The following is an 18317-nucleotide window of genomic DNA, read 5'->3' as shown; positions in this document are numbered from 1 at the left end:
TCCAAGAAGGTAACATCTTGTGGCTTAGTATTATCATTCATCTTGAACATGGTTAAAATGGCATGTCTTCTTCCTTGCATGCTGCATATTTTAGCATTTTATTTTTGAAATGTGCATCTTAGTGCTGCACTTGGTTTTTTTGGGGGAAAAAACCAGCTGTGTTGATTTATAACAGCTTACTTACTCTAGTGACTGAACTGGAAAGGAATTATGTCTACTGAAGTCAAATAGTATATTTAAAGGTTAAGTGATTGTTTTTTTTTAATAAAAACAAATTCAAAGATGCACCATAGAATTAAAGCAATGCTTTTTATTGTATTTGGAAAGCACCCTCTTAAACATTTTCTTGTGAAACGGGGTTTCTTACTGCAGAGGATGTTGTATGGCTTGTTTTTTTCATGCCTTCCTGAGCTCCAAATATTATTTTAGCTTGCCACTGACTATAAATCTCACTTCACTCTTCCAGTTCTGGGTCTGAACGTGGAAACATAGATTGGACTTCTTGCACTTTGGGGTCCCTGCTTCTCCTCTTCCCCTTTCTAATTTACAGAACAAGTATGGGACACGCAGGACCAGTGTGGCCTGTCCCAAAGCTGCACTACTAATGTATGCTAGCTTTGACATGGTAGGACCAAATGTAGGTGTGAGAGGGTAGTTTTGTCTCTGTGCCTTTCCTTCCCTGGACTTCATGCATAGAAAGGTTGTTAGTTGTACCATTAAAGGGGGGAGGGATAGCTCAGTGGTTTGAGCATTGGCCTGCTAAATCCAGGGTTGTGAGTTCAATCCTTGAGGGGGCCATTTAGGGATCTGGGGCAAAAATTGGGGATTGGTCCTGCTTTAAGCAGGGGGTTGGACAAATGACCTCCTGAGGTCCCTTCCAACCCTGATATTTTATGATTCTGTACCCCATGAGAAAATGCCTTCTGGGTAAATGAGCCACCACCCAACTGTTCCCGGTAGGATTTCTGAAAAAGTACAGAGAGGAGCTCCTTGAGTTGTCTTGTCTACCCTTCCTAGAATTGATGGGCATGTTACCAAAATCTTATGGTCAAAGAGTCAAAGGCAAGTGATGCATCAAAAGAATTGCCAAGGATACTAGATTTTCATCCATTACCCCAGTGTTTCCCAAACTTAGGAAGCCGCTTGTTCAGGGAAAGCCCCTGGCGGGTCGGGCCGGTTTGTTTACCTGCTGCGTCCTCAAGTTCCGCAGATCGTGGCTCCCACTGGCCATGGTTCACCACTACAGCTCAACGGGGGCTGCACGAAGTGGCACTGGCCGAGGGACGTACTGGCCACCGCTTCCCGCAGCCCCCATTGGTCCGGAGCAGCGAACTGTGGCCAGTGGAAGCCGCGATCGGCCGAACCTGTGGACACGGCAGGTAAACAAACTGGCCTGGCCCGCCAGAGGCTTTCCCTGAACAAGCAGCGTCCCGAGTTTGGAAAACACTGCATTACCCCAAGGAAATCATTAACCAACAAAATCAATGCAGTTTCTGGACTACACCAGGCTGGCTGGACTCAGGAAAATCTGAGGATTGCCAAAGATGCTTTTACCATAAGTGGCTTCACCATCTCAATATTCTTACCTGCAAAATGGATTATCAGGAGCAAAGCTCTGTGTTTGGGGGATAGTTCCACAGAGTTTTCTGTGTCTGTCCTGAGGCACTAAAGAGTAGAGCTGGCTGATTTCCCTCCCCTCACCTCTGGAATATTTAGATGAGAACAAACAAAAATAATTTTCTTTTCAATTTTCCATGGAAATTTTTGATTTTTCAGTGGAAATTCAAAAGGAAAAAAAAATTTGTTTTTCAGTCATTCAGCTTTCAATAAAAAAAATTGAAAATTTTCCACAGAAGGAAGATAATTCTTGTGAAAAATTTTATTTAATCAAAACTCCAGTTTTCCATTGAAAACCAGTTTCAACAAAAATAATTCAACCAGCCATACTAAATAATTTAGGGGACTGGTAGGTGGTCTTGTTGGTAAGATATTGGACTGGGACTCTGGAGAGTGGAGTTCAGTTCCTGACTGTACCAGAGATTTTCTGTGTGACTCTGGGAAAGTCACTTAATGGTTCTGTGTCTGAGTTCCCCCTCTGTAGAATGAGGATAATGATACTTAGTTACCTCTCAGGGGTGTTTTGAGGATACATTCATGTTTGTGTGGAGCTCAGAAATGATGGTCATAGGGACCATATAATTACTTCTGTAGACTGAAGGTCACCAGTTTGGTTTTGGATTTTGCTACCAGACAGCTCTGTGTGATGGGATGAGTCAGTCATTTCAGCTGAGTGCCTAGTGAACAGGTGTCCATATCACACAAACCTCCTTCATAACTGGAACCCTTACTGGCAGTTTCATAAAGAAGAATGAATGAGAGAGAACAGTGTCTCTCAACCTTTTTGTTAGTGTGACCCTGTGTTGCAATAGAGATACAAGCTTTTTTTAAACCCCAATGCCCCTCCCCGCAGTCTAACCATAAAGAAAGTGAAGGAAATTGCGACCCCCGCCTCCAGGCCTGTTCAGGGTCCCCAGGCTGAGCACCCATGTGCTGGGAGAGTGAATTATCTTTATAATCACAGAGCTGGGGCTTAGGTTAATTTTAAAACACAGTACATAGTGGGGAAGCCAGCACTTCCCCTTCACATGTTGTACCTGTGAACAAAAGACTTCAGTTTCCAGGGCTATCAATCTGTCACTTTTAACAAACTTGAATAAATTCACTGAAATATGTTTTCCTTCCCTCAGACAAAGACCATGCAATTAAATTCTTATATTCCCAGACTTAAAAAAATTTCTTATCTTTTTTCTTGCTAAAAATAAAATCCCTAGCAATTTTTCATTTTAGGAACCTGTATTTTATATGACTTGCAAGGAAACATAACTCCTCAGACTATCCTATTCATTTCTCAGCCAGCCAGCTGTCTGACACTAAATGTCTTTGACAAAAAGTGACTAAATCTAATTATATAGATATTGTTTCATCTATGTGCTCACTGCCCCCCCCCATCTATATATCTGCCTCTGTGTTGGTCTGCCTACCTGTAAAAACTGCAGATGGAGAGAGCTGGTTATACGGAATATCATAATGCCAGTTAAGTTAGAAGGATGTCCCCTGAAGCTGTGCTGGAAGTTAGTAGCCCAGCTGTCTGTCAAATAAACCGTGACAAGTTTAGCTTGCACATGGACAGCTTCCTGACATCTCTGGGCACCTGGACACCACAGCTCCTGTCAATCAGCACAGGAGAAATGTTGGTAGCTTGTATACTGCAAAAAGTATCACTCCTGCTGCTGCTAACATTTATGATTCCTTAGAAGTTGTACTTTATGTACAGGTCATTTGTATCATTGCTACAGGAACTCCTGTATAGAACAGGAGGTTCTTTGATAAAGCTCTTTCCAGTGTGTTGTCTTATTCTCCAGTTACAGAAGAGCCCTGAATTCATTATTCTTTGTCACTTTTCAGGCAAAGACATCTGTGCCTAAGGGCTTCTTTAACTGGGACTTCATTTTCAATTTCTTTCTTTTCATCTACCCAGAGGTGGCACAACTGTTTTTTTCCAACAGACCAAAAGTATACGATAAGCTCACTCTGAAATACTTGCTAATTGCCATCTCGGAGGATTTACCAAGACAGGTCAGAGACAACATGTTTTGTTAAGTCAGCTGTATTTGCAGACAAAGGAATAATGGCACACTTGTAAAAAGTTTACCTTTCTGAAACACAGCTAGTATTGAGATTGGTTTTCCAACAGGCAAAACAATTCCTGTAGATCAGATACAGTGGAAAGGAGAAGGACCAAGAAGAAAACTTAATAAAGTGGATAGAACCATGTCCCTTCATACAAATATATCTATGCATAATATTTTAATTTTTGGAAGACCATGAGTGTATTAGGTGTGTCAAGGTTCCTTTCCCACTCTGAACTCTAAGGTACAGATGTGGGGACCCGCACGAAAGACCCCCTAAACTTATTCTTACCAGCTTAGGTTAAAAACTTCCTCAAGGTACAAACTTTGCCTTGTCCTTGAACCCTATGCTGCCACCACCAAGTGTTTTAAACAAAGAACAGGGAAAGAGCCCACTTGGAGACGTCTTCCCCCAAAATATCCCCCCAAGCCCTACACCCCCTTTCCTGGGGAAAGCTTGATAAAAATCCTCACCAATTGGTACAGGTGAACACAGACCCAAACCCTTGGATCTTAAGAGCAATGAAAAATCAATCAGGTTCTTAAAAGAAGAATTTTAATTAAAGAAAAGATAAAAGAATCACCTCTGTAAAATCAGGATGGTAAATACCTTACAAGGTAATCAGATTCAAAACATAGAGAATCCCTCTAGGCAAAACCTTAAGTTACAAAAAGACACAAAAACAGGAATATACATTCCCTTCAGCACAGCTTATTTTACCAGCCATTAAATGAAAGAAATCTAATGCATTTTCTAGCTAGATTACTTATTAATTTAACAGGAGTTGGAAGGCTTGCATTTCTGATCTGTTCCCAGCAAAAGCATCACACAGACAGACGAACCCTTTGTTCCCCACCCCTCCAGCTTTGAAAGTATCTTGTCCCCTCATTGGTCATTTTGGGTCAGATGCCAACGAGGTTACCTTAGCTTCTTAACCTTTTACAGATGAAAGGGTTTTGCCTCTGGCCAGGAGGGATTTTATAGCACTGTATACAGAAAGGTGGTTACACTTCCCTTTATATTTATGACAAGGTGCTAGCAACATTGCCAGACTGATATTACTGACATATTATTGAGTGAAATGTAAGTAGGATGGATGGTCTTTTGGTAACACACAGTACAGGGAATTGATTCATAACTTTGTCAGCCATTATGTGACCTTAGGGAAGTCATTTACATTCTGCACGACTCAGTTTCCCTGTCAATAAGATGGATATCACACTCATCACATGGGGTGCTGTGAAATTTAATTCATTGTTGTGTGTAAAGCATGATTGTAATACACATATTTATTTCATGGCTGTGTATGGCATACATGTACTGCGAGGAGGGCTTCCTCGACAGATTTTTGTCGATTATGTCAATCCTACTATTCCAAACCTGCTAACCTCCAAAAAGTTTCTGTTGTAGCATCTTACATCTAATTTACGGCACCACCCTGCTATTCTAATCTTAAATCTTTCCTGACCATATTGTAGGCCAGGTGTCCACTGGGTATGGGGTTAAGATCACCAGCCAGATTTCCTGGAGAGAGACAGTTGTGCTCAAACCTTCTGCTCCAGGTAGCCCCAAGAACTACTCTTTTGTCCTGCTGAACTCTTTCTGATGGAAGGACAAATAGCCCAAATTTACAGCTGGAAAATGCAAATGTGGCCAGGTTCCTTTAGATCTTAATTAGTAGCCCCTTTGAATAGTAGAATAAAACATCAGGTGAGGGTCAGATGGAGGTAAGCATGGCTCCACAATAAGGATCTTAAGGCCAGATTTTCCAAAGGTATTTAGGTGCCTAAATATGCAGATAGGTGCCTAGTAGGATTTTCAAAAATGCCTAAGGAAGTTAGACACCTAAATCCCATTGAAATCAAATAGGAATTAGGCACCTAACCTGCATAGTCATGTTTGAAAATCCCACTGGGCACCTACCTGCATCTATAGGCACCTAAGTACCTTTGAAAATCTGTCTCTTAGGCACATTTGTGAACCTACTTCCCTGAGCTGCCCTATGTGCTTAACGACCAGTCCTGAGAATTGGGCCTAAATACCCTGAGCCATCACAAGGATTTGGAGGATGGCATTCTGCCTTCAGTTACACCTTTTCAGTCACATTGCCCTCAGTGGAATTGCAGTCAGGTACACAGTCACCAATTGTCTCCTGGAAATTTAGCAGGGGCATCAAACTGAAAACTATCAAGATCAGAAAAAAATGTGATTCCAGACTGCCCAGCAAGTAAGGAATCTTCTTGACCCATTTGGTCCTTAAAGACACATCGGTCACTTCAGTCTTAGTGGGCAGTCATCATAATCTGTTAAAAACTCAACTCTGTTGATGGAAAACTATGTGCCCACGGGGTGTTGATTTTGGTGAGGTTTCTGCTCTCTCCCTCTTGTCATTCATCTAAAATCTCCCCATACTCTACCCCCTTTTCACTCTAAGATTTTAGCCTTTTCTAACTGATCTTTTTTTTCCATTGCAGTCCCCACTCCATCCCAGACCGCCTGCGGATCCGAGTGAATAGGATTAGTTTACAAGATTACGAGGGGCTGCATTATGACAAGGAAAAACTTCGTGAAGCCTGTAAGTCAGTAGTGCCTGATTGAGTTATTGCTTTCTTTCGCCAGATAATGTCTGTAATAGACCTGATACTAGAAAAAGTGCAAGGATCAAGTATTCATTATGCGTAGCTTGTACATGTAATATACAAGTGTGTCCTTAATTATGAACTTTGTATGCTATTTACATTAACCCTAGAATAACTGATCCCTGTGTATAATCCATGTATAGGCTTGGACAGTAGTCATAAGTCAGGACAGTATGCTTGTACTGGGCATATTAATTGAAAACAGTTGTCTTTAAAAAAAAACAAACCAAAAACAGTGTCTCCCATATTGGATTTTACTCATTTTTAAAGATTCTGTAATTGACTTAAAATTTCCAGTGAGGCGTTCAATTATTGGATTCATCATATCATATCTAGGAGTTGCACTGGCATCTAGGATGGTCACAAAGCAGATACATTTGCCTCTGCAGGTGAATCATGCAACCCGAATCCTTTGGTCTTTAACAGCCCTCAGCCCTCCAGATAGAAAAAAATAATCAGTGTTTTGTGTTCTCTTGTAGTGATTTAATTGCCACATTCAGGGTGTAAGTTGAAAACAGGCAGCCGGTTGCATTGGCATCACTGATGACGATGATCCGCATGCTTAAAAATGAAGAACCTTTCCTTGATGACACATGGAATCATTAATCAATGAGGGACACGGCTGCTTGTGACAACAGTTTAATAGAGTCTTGCTCATGCATCTGACTCATTATTCATGTTAAACTACAAGCAGTCTGTTTGTTGTGTAACAAAGCTGTAGCTTCCTCTATAATACAGGACTCCCTGGTAATTACAGGATGGCAGGCCTTTTAATTGGTTTGCTTTTCTTACTGTAGAAAGATAGTTATACTGTTTCAGTCTCTCTCTCCCATCCCTTCCTAGTCCCTGGCTCACCATCACTTCTTCCAGCAATAGAACTGAGATGGTCTGAATTTTAATACAGGTTCTGACAGCCTCTTGTAAGCTCCTGCTGGTAGATTTCAGCCATAATTAAAGCAATTACAGACTCCATCAGAGGGCTGATGAGAATTATAACAAGATGATGGTGGAGTGGAATGGAGTGGATGATGGTGGAGTGGAGCTTCTATTAATAAACTTGAGATGTGAGTCCGATGGACCCTAGACAAAGGGGACCAGATTATAAATATTCATTTATACTGTGAAAATGTTATTTTGGATGAACTGATGCCTCTTTTGGATTTTTTTCCCTGTTGCATAGTCTCAGCATTTGAGGAAATGAAAACATACCCATTGCCAATAATTTTTTAAAATCCCTTAACAGGTCTAAAACAAACCCCTTCTAACAAACAAACAATTTAGAAGATGGGATACCGTTGTTACAACAGTAAATACATATTATGTTATTTGTTACTGGTAAAAAACACAATGATGATTTTATATGAAATGTCTAGTAACTAATGTAAGTATTATGAGAGATGTGTCAGATCTCTGATCTGGATTTTGTTTGTATGGGAATCTGGCCATTTGCTGAATTTTCGTTTATATTCATCCTAAAAATAAAAATTTGGATGTCAAATTCTTAAAATGGCTACTGCCAGATAGTGGGGACCATTTTAAATATTACCCTGCTCCTTCGTCTTTTCATCCTGCTGTTTGGACTTTCTGCTAATTTCATCTCTGACCCCACACTGGTTCCTCACCTTCTTAGTACAGCATTTCTTTCTCACCAGCCTTTTCCTGGTCCAAGACCCAACTACTCGCTTCCTTCCTTCCTTCCTCTGAATGTTTTTGTAGTAGTAAAAGTTTTGGAAAACAAACAAAAAAGCCCAGTCCCCCTCCAGCTGCCACCGTCCAATCAACTTAAAATAGACGACAAAAGATATGCATCCTCCCCACTTCCCTTACAATACTTAGAAAAGTCCTGAGTGAATATATAATCATTGCAACTTACCCTAAAAGTCAAGAGACTTGTACTTTATTGGACCAAGAGCTAAACACTTCCTATCAAAATTGTGCTTATTTCAGTTTATTGGAGTTTGAATCAACTTTCAGGATGGTGCAAGGGAAGAGAAGAGTTCTCTACAGATGCTAGAAACCAAACTATTTCATAAATTATAGTCATCATCTTGAATTTGACACCTAGGAAAAAAAATTATCCATGCAGTCCAGTGAGCATAATGACATAACCTCCCTTCCCAGTTACCTTGTGACATAGACAGCATAGATCTCCTGTCGAGATGTCTAAACAGCAAAACATGGTTATGGGTGTGGCAAGGAATGAGATTGAAGAGACCAGGAACCTTCAACTAGCTGAAAAATGCAGGTAACTATTACTACCGCATTTCTGAACGGGGTTATTGAATATATATTAAATGCTTTTTGGTATAACTCAGTGGGTCTGAACAGATATACCAAATACCCCCACTCTCTGTCTTCATCAGTGAGATTCCTCCTTTTGCCAGGGGTGCTGGAACAATTTGTATAGTGGGGGTGCTGAGAGTCATTGAACCAAACTGTAAACCCTGAATATGATGGAAACCACTTGAAGCCAGGGGGTGCAGCAGCACCCCTAGTTCCAAACCTGTGCCCTTTGCAATAAATTATCGTTAAACATTACCAGCCCAAGTGAAAAAACAAAAACTGCTCACCTGCTCTTTACCAAGATAATTATAATGAAAATTATATGATATGCTACTCACCTGTCAAAAGAAAAAAAAATCACTTACCCTGGGCAAATGGATGGGTAGAATTTTGCAAGGCTGATTTTAAAACATAACTATAGATAATCCCTACATTCCAAAGAAATATAGCTGTTTGTTTGCTGCCAAGCAGAGTGACCCTGTTATATGAATTCTGAGTTGGAGAGGCTCACTTTTGAAGTGCGTGCCAATTGCTCTGCATTTGGTCATGCCCCCACAGTAACACCATGGCTTTCAGCAGTGTGTATTTCTCACTCTGTACCCTTGTGGTTCTCAGTCTACACATCCTTCTGTACTGTAACAGAATAAACATGGATATGGAAACTCCAGAATGACTCAATTACTGCCCACTTCCCTGCTTCTACTATTGTAATAAAAAACCAACAACAAGAAGAAAACAGAAATCAGAACATGAAAAGGAAACCAGTTAATAACAACCCACTTTATTATCCCTGCAGGAACACTTCAGGAAAGCTATTAAGATTTTTGCCTATGACATGTCTCCATAATAGAGTTTTGGAAGCTCTGACATCAGCATAACAATCTGAGTCACCCTAACTCAGAGTAAACACATTTCACTCTCCTTGTGTGCTTGAAATACTCATTTGATTCTATCAGCTGCTTCATCTGAAATTGAATTTTTTCCCCCGTCTAACAACTTGTCATACCAACAGTTCAGTGAAGATTAATCTATGCTCTACTGGAGGTAGACACCTCATTTCAAAAACATTCTGAGCAATTAAATGGTGTCACTCCGTCCTCTGAAAGGCACAACCATTTGCATCTGATTCTCTTTTTCTGTCATGTTCTACTTTTCTTGTTGCTTTAGCAGGCATTTCACCAACATTTGCTACCAAATTATCTGCCCCTCCTCCCTCCCCCTTTTCTTTCTTCTACCTACCCCTGGATATTATCACTGGGATGGTGAAAATGTAGGGGATACCTTGCACCCTACAGCAAGGAGAAAAAGGGTAGCTTCCTGACTATTAAAGCATCATTCTTTTGAGAATAGTGTGGGTGTGGGTGTGCATGCTCACACACGCTGTAAGTAAAGCCGGGCAAAAAAAAAATAATTGCTGAATAGTTTATTCATTTAAAAATGCAGTTTTAGGTTGTCCCGAAAATATTTGCAAATTTGACGTGAATAGTTTTGATCAATTCCCTCTCCCCAACCAAACTTTGATGCCATTCACAGCACAGCTAGAGAAAGACTTGTACAACTTTTACCCCACTAGTTACAGCACTTACCCAGGATGTGGGAAAACCTGGGTTCAATTTCCCACCAGGGAGTGGGGATTTGAACGTGGGTCTCCTGCATTGTAGGAGACTGCCATAACCATATCTCGCTCATCATGTTGAAGCTGTGCCTCTTTTTACAGATAACTAAATGATCATTGGAACAGGAACTTAAAACTGGGTCTCCCTTAGGGAGGGCCCTAATCACCAGACTATGGAGTCAAAGAAAATAATAGATAACAAATGGAAGAAAGGGGATGTTGATAGTGACAAATATAAATCAGAAGTGAGGAATTGTGAAACATTGATTACAAGATGGAAATGGTAGGATTATCAATAATAATGAAGAAAAGGCAGAAGTATTCATTAAATATTTTTGTTCTGTATTTGGGGAAAAAACAGATGATACAGTCACATCATATGATAAGATGAAATATTTTCCATTCCAATAGTAACTCAGGAGGATATTAAAGAGCAGCTTCTAAAGTTAGGCATTTTTAAATCTGCACGTCCAGATAACTTGCATCCACGAGTTTTAAAAGAGCTGACTGAGGAGCTCACTGGACCATTAATGTTGATTTTCTATAACTCTTGGAACACCAGGGAAGTTCCAAGAGATTGGAAGAAAGATAATGTTGTGCCAGTATTTAAAAAGGGTAAATGGGATGATCCAGATAATTATAGGCCTGTCAATCTGACGTCGATCCTGGGCAAGATAATGGAACAGTTGATATGGCACTTGATTAATAAAGAATTAAAGGAGAGCAATATAATTAATGTCAATCAACATGGTTGTATGGAAAATAGATCTTGTCAAACTAACTTGATTTCTTTTTGAATGAGATTACGAGTTTGGCTGATGAAGGTAATAATTTGAAGGAAATATACATAGACTTCTGTAAGACATTTGACTTGGTACCACATACAATTTTGATTAAGAAACTGTAAAAATACAAAATTAAGATGGCACACATTAAATGAATTAAAAATTGGTTAACCATTACATCTTAGTAAATAATGAAGAGGACAGATCAATGCTACAGATTAATCTGGATTGCTTGGTAAGCAGGGCACAAGCAAACAATATGTGTTTTAATATGGCTAAATGTAAATGTAAACATCTAGGAACAAAGAAGGTAGGCCACACTTACAAGATGGAGGACTCTATCCTGGGAAGCAGAGACTCTGAAAAAGGTTTGGGAGTGTGTGTGGGGGGGGCATGGATACTTAGCTGAACATGAGCTCCCAGTGTGATGCTGCAGCCAAAAGGGCTAATGCAGTCCCTAGATGCATAAACAGGAGAATCTCAAGTAGCAGGAGAGAGGTTATTTTACCTCTTTATTTGGCACTGGTGCAAGAATTGCTGGAATAGTGTGTCCAGTTCTGGTGTCCACAATTCAAGGAGGATGTTGATACACTGGAGACAGTTCAGGGAAGAGCTATGAGCATGAGTAAAGGGTTAGAAAACCTGCCTTCTCGGTTATGTGTACCAGGGCTGGCTCTAGGATTTTTGCCGCCCCAAGCAAAAAAACTGTTGGTTGCCCCCGCTTTTTTTTTGCGCCCACCCCCGGCTCCGCCCTAACTCCACCCCCTCCCAACCCCTTCTCAAAATCCCTGGCCCTGCCTCTTCCCCCGGGCGTGCCGCATCCCCCCGCCATTGCTTCCTGCGGCTCCCCCCTGCAACCCTCCACCCTCACTCACCTCCGCTCAGCCTGGTCCCCTGAATTCGCCGCCGCTCCGCTTCTCCCCCTTCCCCCTCAGGTGAGGGAGAGGCAGCACGTTCAGGGGAGCAGGCGGAGCGTAGGTAAGCGAGGAGCCACTCCCCGCCCCAGCTCGCCTCTGCTTCACCACCACTGCCTCCCCTGAGCGCACCGCTGCTCAGCTTCTCCTCCCTCCCTCCCAGGCTTGCCACGCAAAACAGTCTGGGCGGGCAGGGGGAGAAGCGGAGCGGCGGCGGTGGCGTGCTCAGGGGAGCAGGGAGGGGCAGAGCGGAGGTGAGCTGGGGCGTTATTTGTTTTAGTAATTAAAACCTTTCAGATTCTGACCATCATAAATGCTTTCCCTCCTTCCTATTGTGCAGCAGAAATTCTTATCACTGTGGGGATATGCAGTGAATATTCACAACACAATCAGTGAACTGAGCAGTCTGCATCCCTTTCTGATTCTTCACAGTATCTCCATCTAAGATTTGTCACCACGATGGCAGAGTGGTGAATAAGGTCACTAGGACTGGGAACTGCATGGTGACTCTTACAGAATCTGTTTAACATTCTGTATGCTCTAAGCAGTGTAACCCGATGCTTTTAGATTCAGTATGTCAAAAGTGGTGTGTTCCCCTGCCAAATCAAGCATGCAGTTTCCCCCAAGCCCTTCCCTGCCATGCTGTCCCTGACCCTCTCCAAATGCTATCTTTTCCCCACCCCTGGCTCCTCACCCAAGTCCCATTCTCCTCACTTAGCCATTGCCAGTTTTCACGCCTCAGATCTCCTGTCCTAGTCCCAGGTTCCTTGCTGAGCCTGTTCTAGTCTCCCATTTCAGTCTCCACATCTCAGTCTCCTTGCCCAGCCATTCCCAGTTTCCCATCCATGCTCTTCTCCTTGTCCCAGACTTATCTAGTTTCCCTCTCCCTCTAATGCACTGGCCTCCAATCACCCCAATGGCAGATTTAGAGTTAGTGGGGCCACAGCTTCATTTTCGGGCACCCACCAGGACTCAGCCAATGGGAGCCGCGGAGTCGGCACTTGGAGCGGGGGCAGCACGCGGAGACACACACTTCCCCCCACCCCCAGGGGCCGCAGGAACATGCCGTCCGCTTCTGGGAGTGAAGTGGTGCAGAAGGAGGGAAGGAGGGACACAGAGCGGGCAGGGAGCCGCCGTAACCCTGCTGGGCTGCTGCTGACACGTCTCTGTGCACCCCTTGCGGGGAGGAGGGCAGCGGGAGCACACGGAGCCACCTCCCTCTCTACCAGGGGCACGTAGACGTGCCGTCCGCTTCCGGGAGCTGCGTGGGGCCATCGTCCACGGCATGCAGGCAGCCTGCCTGCCTGAGCCCTTCTGCGCTGCTGGCTGGGACTCAGGGACAGGTTGTCAGATATTTGTCCTGCATTTTGGGGGCACCCCCTGTTGTTGGGGGCCCCGTGCCACCCCACGGTTTGTTTCATGGTAAATCCACTCCTGAATCACCAACATATCCACATTCCCCATCCTCTCTGGCTCACAGTTCCACTCTTCATCCCTGATATCCTCATCCAATCTCAGTTTCTTCTGCACCTCCTCCCTGGCTCCTTGTCCCACTGGGTTTCAGTTCTCTTCCTGCATTTGGGCTTCTCAGCAGATCTGTCTCCCTGTCTTCCCTCCTCACTGGTTCCCAGTCCCAGACTCCTTGCCCAGCCAGTTCCAGCCTCTCCTCAGACAATCCTAGTCTCTTCCCCACCTACTGGTTCCCAGTGCCCCCTCCATTTCCCTCCCAGTCTCCCCTTCAAATCCTAGTCCCAGTCTTCTTCCACCAAGCTCCTTGCCCCAAACACCAGAATTCTGGCTGATGGCTCCCTGGCATGTATGCTGAATGGCAGCCCAATGATCCAGTGAGCATAGCGTGTGCTCTCCTCTGTAACCAGCCAACTCTGCCTGCTGGTGCAGGGTTGGTGGGGGAGGTGGAGGTGAGCTATGACCATTCCTTGTCCCTGACCCTTTTGAGAAGGCTAGAGCTGTTGGCAATGCTAACTTTCCACATTATGGCAGGCACTTGCTTAACAGGACAATGGGGGAAGGTTTGTAGTGTCCTCTGTGCACCTCCATCCATGCACCAGCACAGGACCATTCATAATCTAGTTTATATGTGTAGTTTCATATTTATTCTGTAGACGTACTCAGATGTGTCCTATCAAATATGCCCAGTTTTAAGAATCTGCACTGAAAACTCAAGCTGGAATGCCCTCCCCCACCCCCCAAAAAAAGAGAGAGAAAGAAAACTCAGACTGTTTTTTCCCAGTTCTTACCTTGTAACTAGCAATTAGGATCTGATTGTTAGAATTTAACCAGCAAAGCTGCCAATAATGTGGACGCAGACAGAATGCAGCTCTCTCTATCACAGCTGCATTGGCCTACTAGTTCTGACAGTAGTGAAAAAAAACTAGCCTTGTTCTTTTCAGTAAAATCAGCAGAAATGACCTGAGCAGAGACAGGGAGTGTTTGTGGTAAGAAGATGCCATTAATACATACTCAATTCTTGATCTACAACCACACTTTACAAGCTGAACCCCTTAATATGTGTCTGGTTATTTTACAGTTCCAACTCAAGGTTCTAGAGAATTTATTGTGATGATTTGGCCCTTTACATTTCTATGTCAGTGGAAATCTCATAGGAAAATGATATCCTTATAACGTCCTGAACATACAGGATCTTTTATTTGCTACATTAAACATTTACAGCCAAACACGTAATCTCCACAATCCCCGAAGGCAATGAACTTTCTAGGAGATCACACCTGTTTTGATCAGGATGTTTGCAGGTAAATTGTGGTGTTTAGATCACAAATTGAATCCCTTAAGAACAGCAAATGAGGACGTTAATTGAATTTTATCTTTTCTTGGTGGTAATATGCCACATTTTTAGTCTTTTTCCATTTGTGTCTATATGAAATTTTTACTAGCTTCAGGGATTCAACATAATGAAGGGATGGAAGGTGGGAATTTTCTTCTTTATTTGTACATTCCATAACTAACATCATGAGGAGTTTAGAAATCATTGATAATTCTTCCAGCCAGCGTTTGGGGTGATCTGCATAGCAAAGTCTCGTGTATGGTACCAGCCATGTTGCTGTGTCTCCAACGCAGCCTTTTGTTGATACTTGATTTAAGTTAGTGCCATTATAGGCAACAAATTTCATCAGCAATGGTCCACGAAGTGAACTAATTGAAATATTCTGCCTGTCTTATTCATCTACCTATATTCTTGTAATGGCATTCTGCACCATAATAAGAGTGTTATGTCCAAGATCCAATACAGCAGATTCTGTAATCAGATCCAAACCCTCACTGGAAACTGGCTGCAATTGGCCAGCAGAGAATTCTGCTGTTGGAAGGGAACTCTCTAGTGCAACTGGGTTCTTCACTGGCTGTCACTCCTCATTCCTTGTGTAGACACATGTTGGGAGAGGGCAGAAGGCAGAGAGTGGGTGTAGTGGAACTCTGCTTTGCTATGCCTATGCTTCACTAATACCCTGCAATGGTGGTGCAAGTCAGGGGGGCTGGGAAGCAGCTCTAACTCTCATCCTCACAGGAACTGACCAGGAGAATTAGGGAGCTGTACCCATCTCTCTGACTGCTCCCACGCTCATACCTTTCACCTGCACGGAGTGGCGCTCCGGCACTGAAGATAATTAAGTTATCTATGTGTATTTTGGTGAGAGCCAAAGAACGGACCATCTGTGGACTGATGCAGTTTTGAGTAATTATACTGTGCTACCCAAGACTGTACCCTTGGACAGTTCTTTATGATGCCTGTGACTAGCCAGTAATACTCACTGTCTAGGTGATAGCCCTCCTCTAATGTACATAGGTCATAATTGCACACTAGCTATCCATCAGCCAACCACTCTGCCAACCAGTGTAAAGCACTTTGAGATTTTTGGACGAACACTGACATGTACATTGAAAGTACTTACTATTACCTGATAAAATAAGCAATTAACATGTCAGTTTTTGGTCACACTAGCCCAGGATTCATACATAAGAGCTAGGGCACTTATACAAACCCATTGTAAATGTCACTCTCATCATTTCATGGGTGGACTCACCTAACTATGATTTTTATAAAATTCTTTTATCAATACCCTGTTAAAATTAATATATGGGACATAATTTAATTAATGTTCTTTCTCCCACCTGTGAAGATTAAAAGGCACACTGTGCTTTTCTTCCATCAATGCAAATAACTCAACTTTAGGAAATTTCATAGCTGAACTGTCTCTTGCATATTAGCACTTACATCTCAGAAAGATTTATGGATTTCCTTAAAATTCCAGACATTCACAAGTCCCTTCTCTCTGAGTCATGAGGAACTATTACTGTCTAGTTAATTAACAACTTCAGTCCTTGGTTAGTTGCATTGTCTCAGTAGGACAAGCCTTTGGTCCCGTTAGGCACATAAATTCCTTAGTCAATGGAGGGGGTTAATAGAAAAGAAATTTTTTTAAAAAGAGGAAAATGTAGGACCCAATGACAGTTCCCTCGTGCATTGTTGCTATTGGAGGCAGAGGGATATCTGTTGTGATTCACTGATTACTGCTGTAAAACATTACAAAATACCATTTCAGCAGGGGCTATAGAGGGACCTACAGAATTGAAACTAAACAGCCATTAAATACATTCATCAAAGTGCTTGCAGTTCTCCTTTCAGGGCAGGTTAAGCAATAATAAATACTGAGCAAAGAGAATTCGTCTGTACCCAGAGCATCTAAACAAATAAAAAGCACATTACAATTGGCACTGCTCTTCTGTAGGCTCTCCTCACCAACTCTTCTTGGTAATGAAAAGTCTTAGGGATCAGCGTTGGAATCCTTCCCTTTTGGAATTTGTAAGAATTAAGGCGTGGGTGAGTGGGAGATTGCTAGAAGAAAATGTGTTTTTTCATTACTGCAGAAGGAATGTGAGATATTCTCTTCCTTTCTTATTGGGCCTGGGCTACACTGGTGGGGGTTCAAACTAAGATACACAACTTCAGCTATGCTATTTGCGTAGCTGAAGTCGAAGTATCTTAGTTCGACTTACCTGGCCATCCTCACGGCGGTGAGTGGACCGCAACCGCTCCCCCGTCAACTCTGCTTACTCCTCCTGCCGAGGTGGAGTACAGGCGTCGATTTGGAGATTGATTTATCGCGTTGAGACAAGACATGACAAATTGATCCCCGATAGAACGATCACTACCCGCCGATCCGGTGGGTAGTGAAGACGTAGCCTTGGTCTCAGCTACCTTCCTCCCACATACCCATTCTTCTTTTCTCAACCCCCGCCTCCGAGCAGAACATGCTACTTCTTTCTTAGGCTCATAATCAATAGTGCTGGATATGGTGTTAATGCCACGGCTCTGGTCTGTGTTGGCCAGTAGGCCCTGTGCAGAGCTTGAATGCTGCAGAACTCTTCCTTCCATGCCTGAGATTGCTAAACTTCTCTAACCTGCCTCAGTGGGCCAGGGGAATATGGACCATGAAGACCGGTTTCAGAGTAGCAGCTGTGTTAGTCTGTATTCGCAAAAAGAAAAGGAGGACTTGTGGCAGCTTAGAGACTAATTTGTTCGTCTGTAAGGTACCACAAGTCCTCCTTTTCTTTTTATGAACCATGAAGACTCTCCTCATTATCTCTTGTCATTGTCTGTTTCCTTTACTTATCAAAATGAAGAGCTCCTCAGTAGGCAAACATGCCAGGGTCCCTCTTAATCAAGTCCTTTTGAATTAAAGAGCAGCTGCTGTTCCAGCACAGTTAGTTTTTCAATTTACCCTACTGTTATCAGTAACTTTACATGACTCCTTGTTAGCCAATCAGCTAAATTGTTTATGAAGATAAGGATCACATCCTCTCCTGGAATATTTCCTATGAATATTCTAATCTCTTCCTGCTGTTGCTTTGCTGCTTCCCCAGTTGCTGCTGCTTTGTTTGGTTAAAGCCTATCTAGTGGGAGGTAAGACCTTATTAAATGAGTCCATTTTAGAAATACAAGTACTTCTGAGTCTCCCTTCTCCTGCTTCTTTGGTGAGATCCTACTAAAGCCAGGTAGTACCCTCATTTGCAGGCTCATTGAAGGGTCCAAGAACAGAGTAGCTACAGAGACTGAACTTCCCTTCTGCCATTAAAAGTGATGCCTCCAGGACCAGGGAAAACATTTTGGGGTTTATGAGTTTTGGAGTTTTTAACAAAACTGTGATTTTTTTTCTGCAAAAGTGGATTTTTTGGGGGCGAGGGGAGGTGTGAACACATTTCTTTTTTGTCAAAAAGCCATTTTTCATTGAAAAATGTTTCGACAGATCATTTTCTACCCTCTCTAGTTATAATCTGGTGGGCCATAACTTCTGAATGCTTAATGTCTATTTTAGAGGATCAGCGGTCAAGACTGGCTATCTCAAAATTTGAACAA

At 42.6% G+C, this 18317-nt stretch overlaps 1 protein-coding gene across 6 annotated transcripts in view; it reads left to right on the top strand.

Annotated features, from left to right (window-relative positions):
* Window positions 1-18317, top strand: part of DGKI (diacylglycerol kinase iota) — a 281008-nt gene that overhangs the window by 193444 nt on the left and 69247 nt on the right. For all 6 annotated transcript variants that reach the window (XM_073322101.1, XM_073322083.1, XM_073322075.1 and 3 more), the window contains one exon: window positions 6165-6265. In XM_073322101.1, the coding sequence (XP_073178202.1) occupies window positions 6165-6265 (101 nt within the window). The remainder of the gene's footprint in view (window positions 1-6164; window positions 6266-18317) is intronic.

Source organism: Lepidochelys kempii, chromosome 1, assembly GCF_965140265.1.
Source record: "Lepidochelys kempii isolate rLepKem1 chromosome 1, rLepKem1.hap2, whole genome shotgun sequence".
NCBI lineage: Eukaryota > Metazoa > Chordata > Testudines > Cheloniidae > Lepidochelys > Lepidochelys kempii.
Note: the sequence above shows the minus strand (reverse complement) of the source record. Positions and strands in the feature narration are given on the sequence as shown.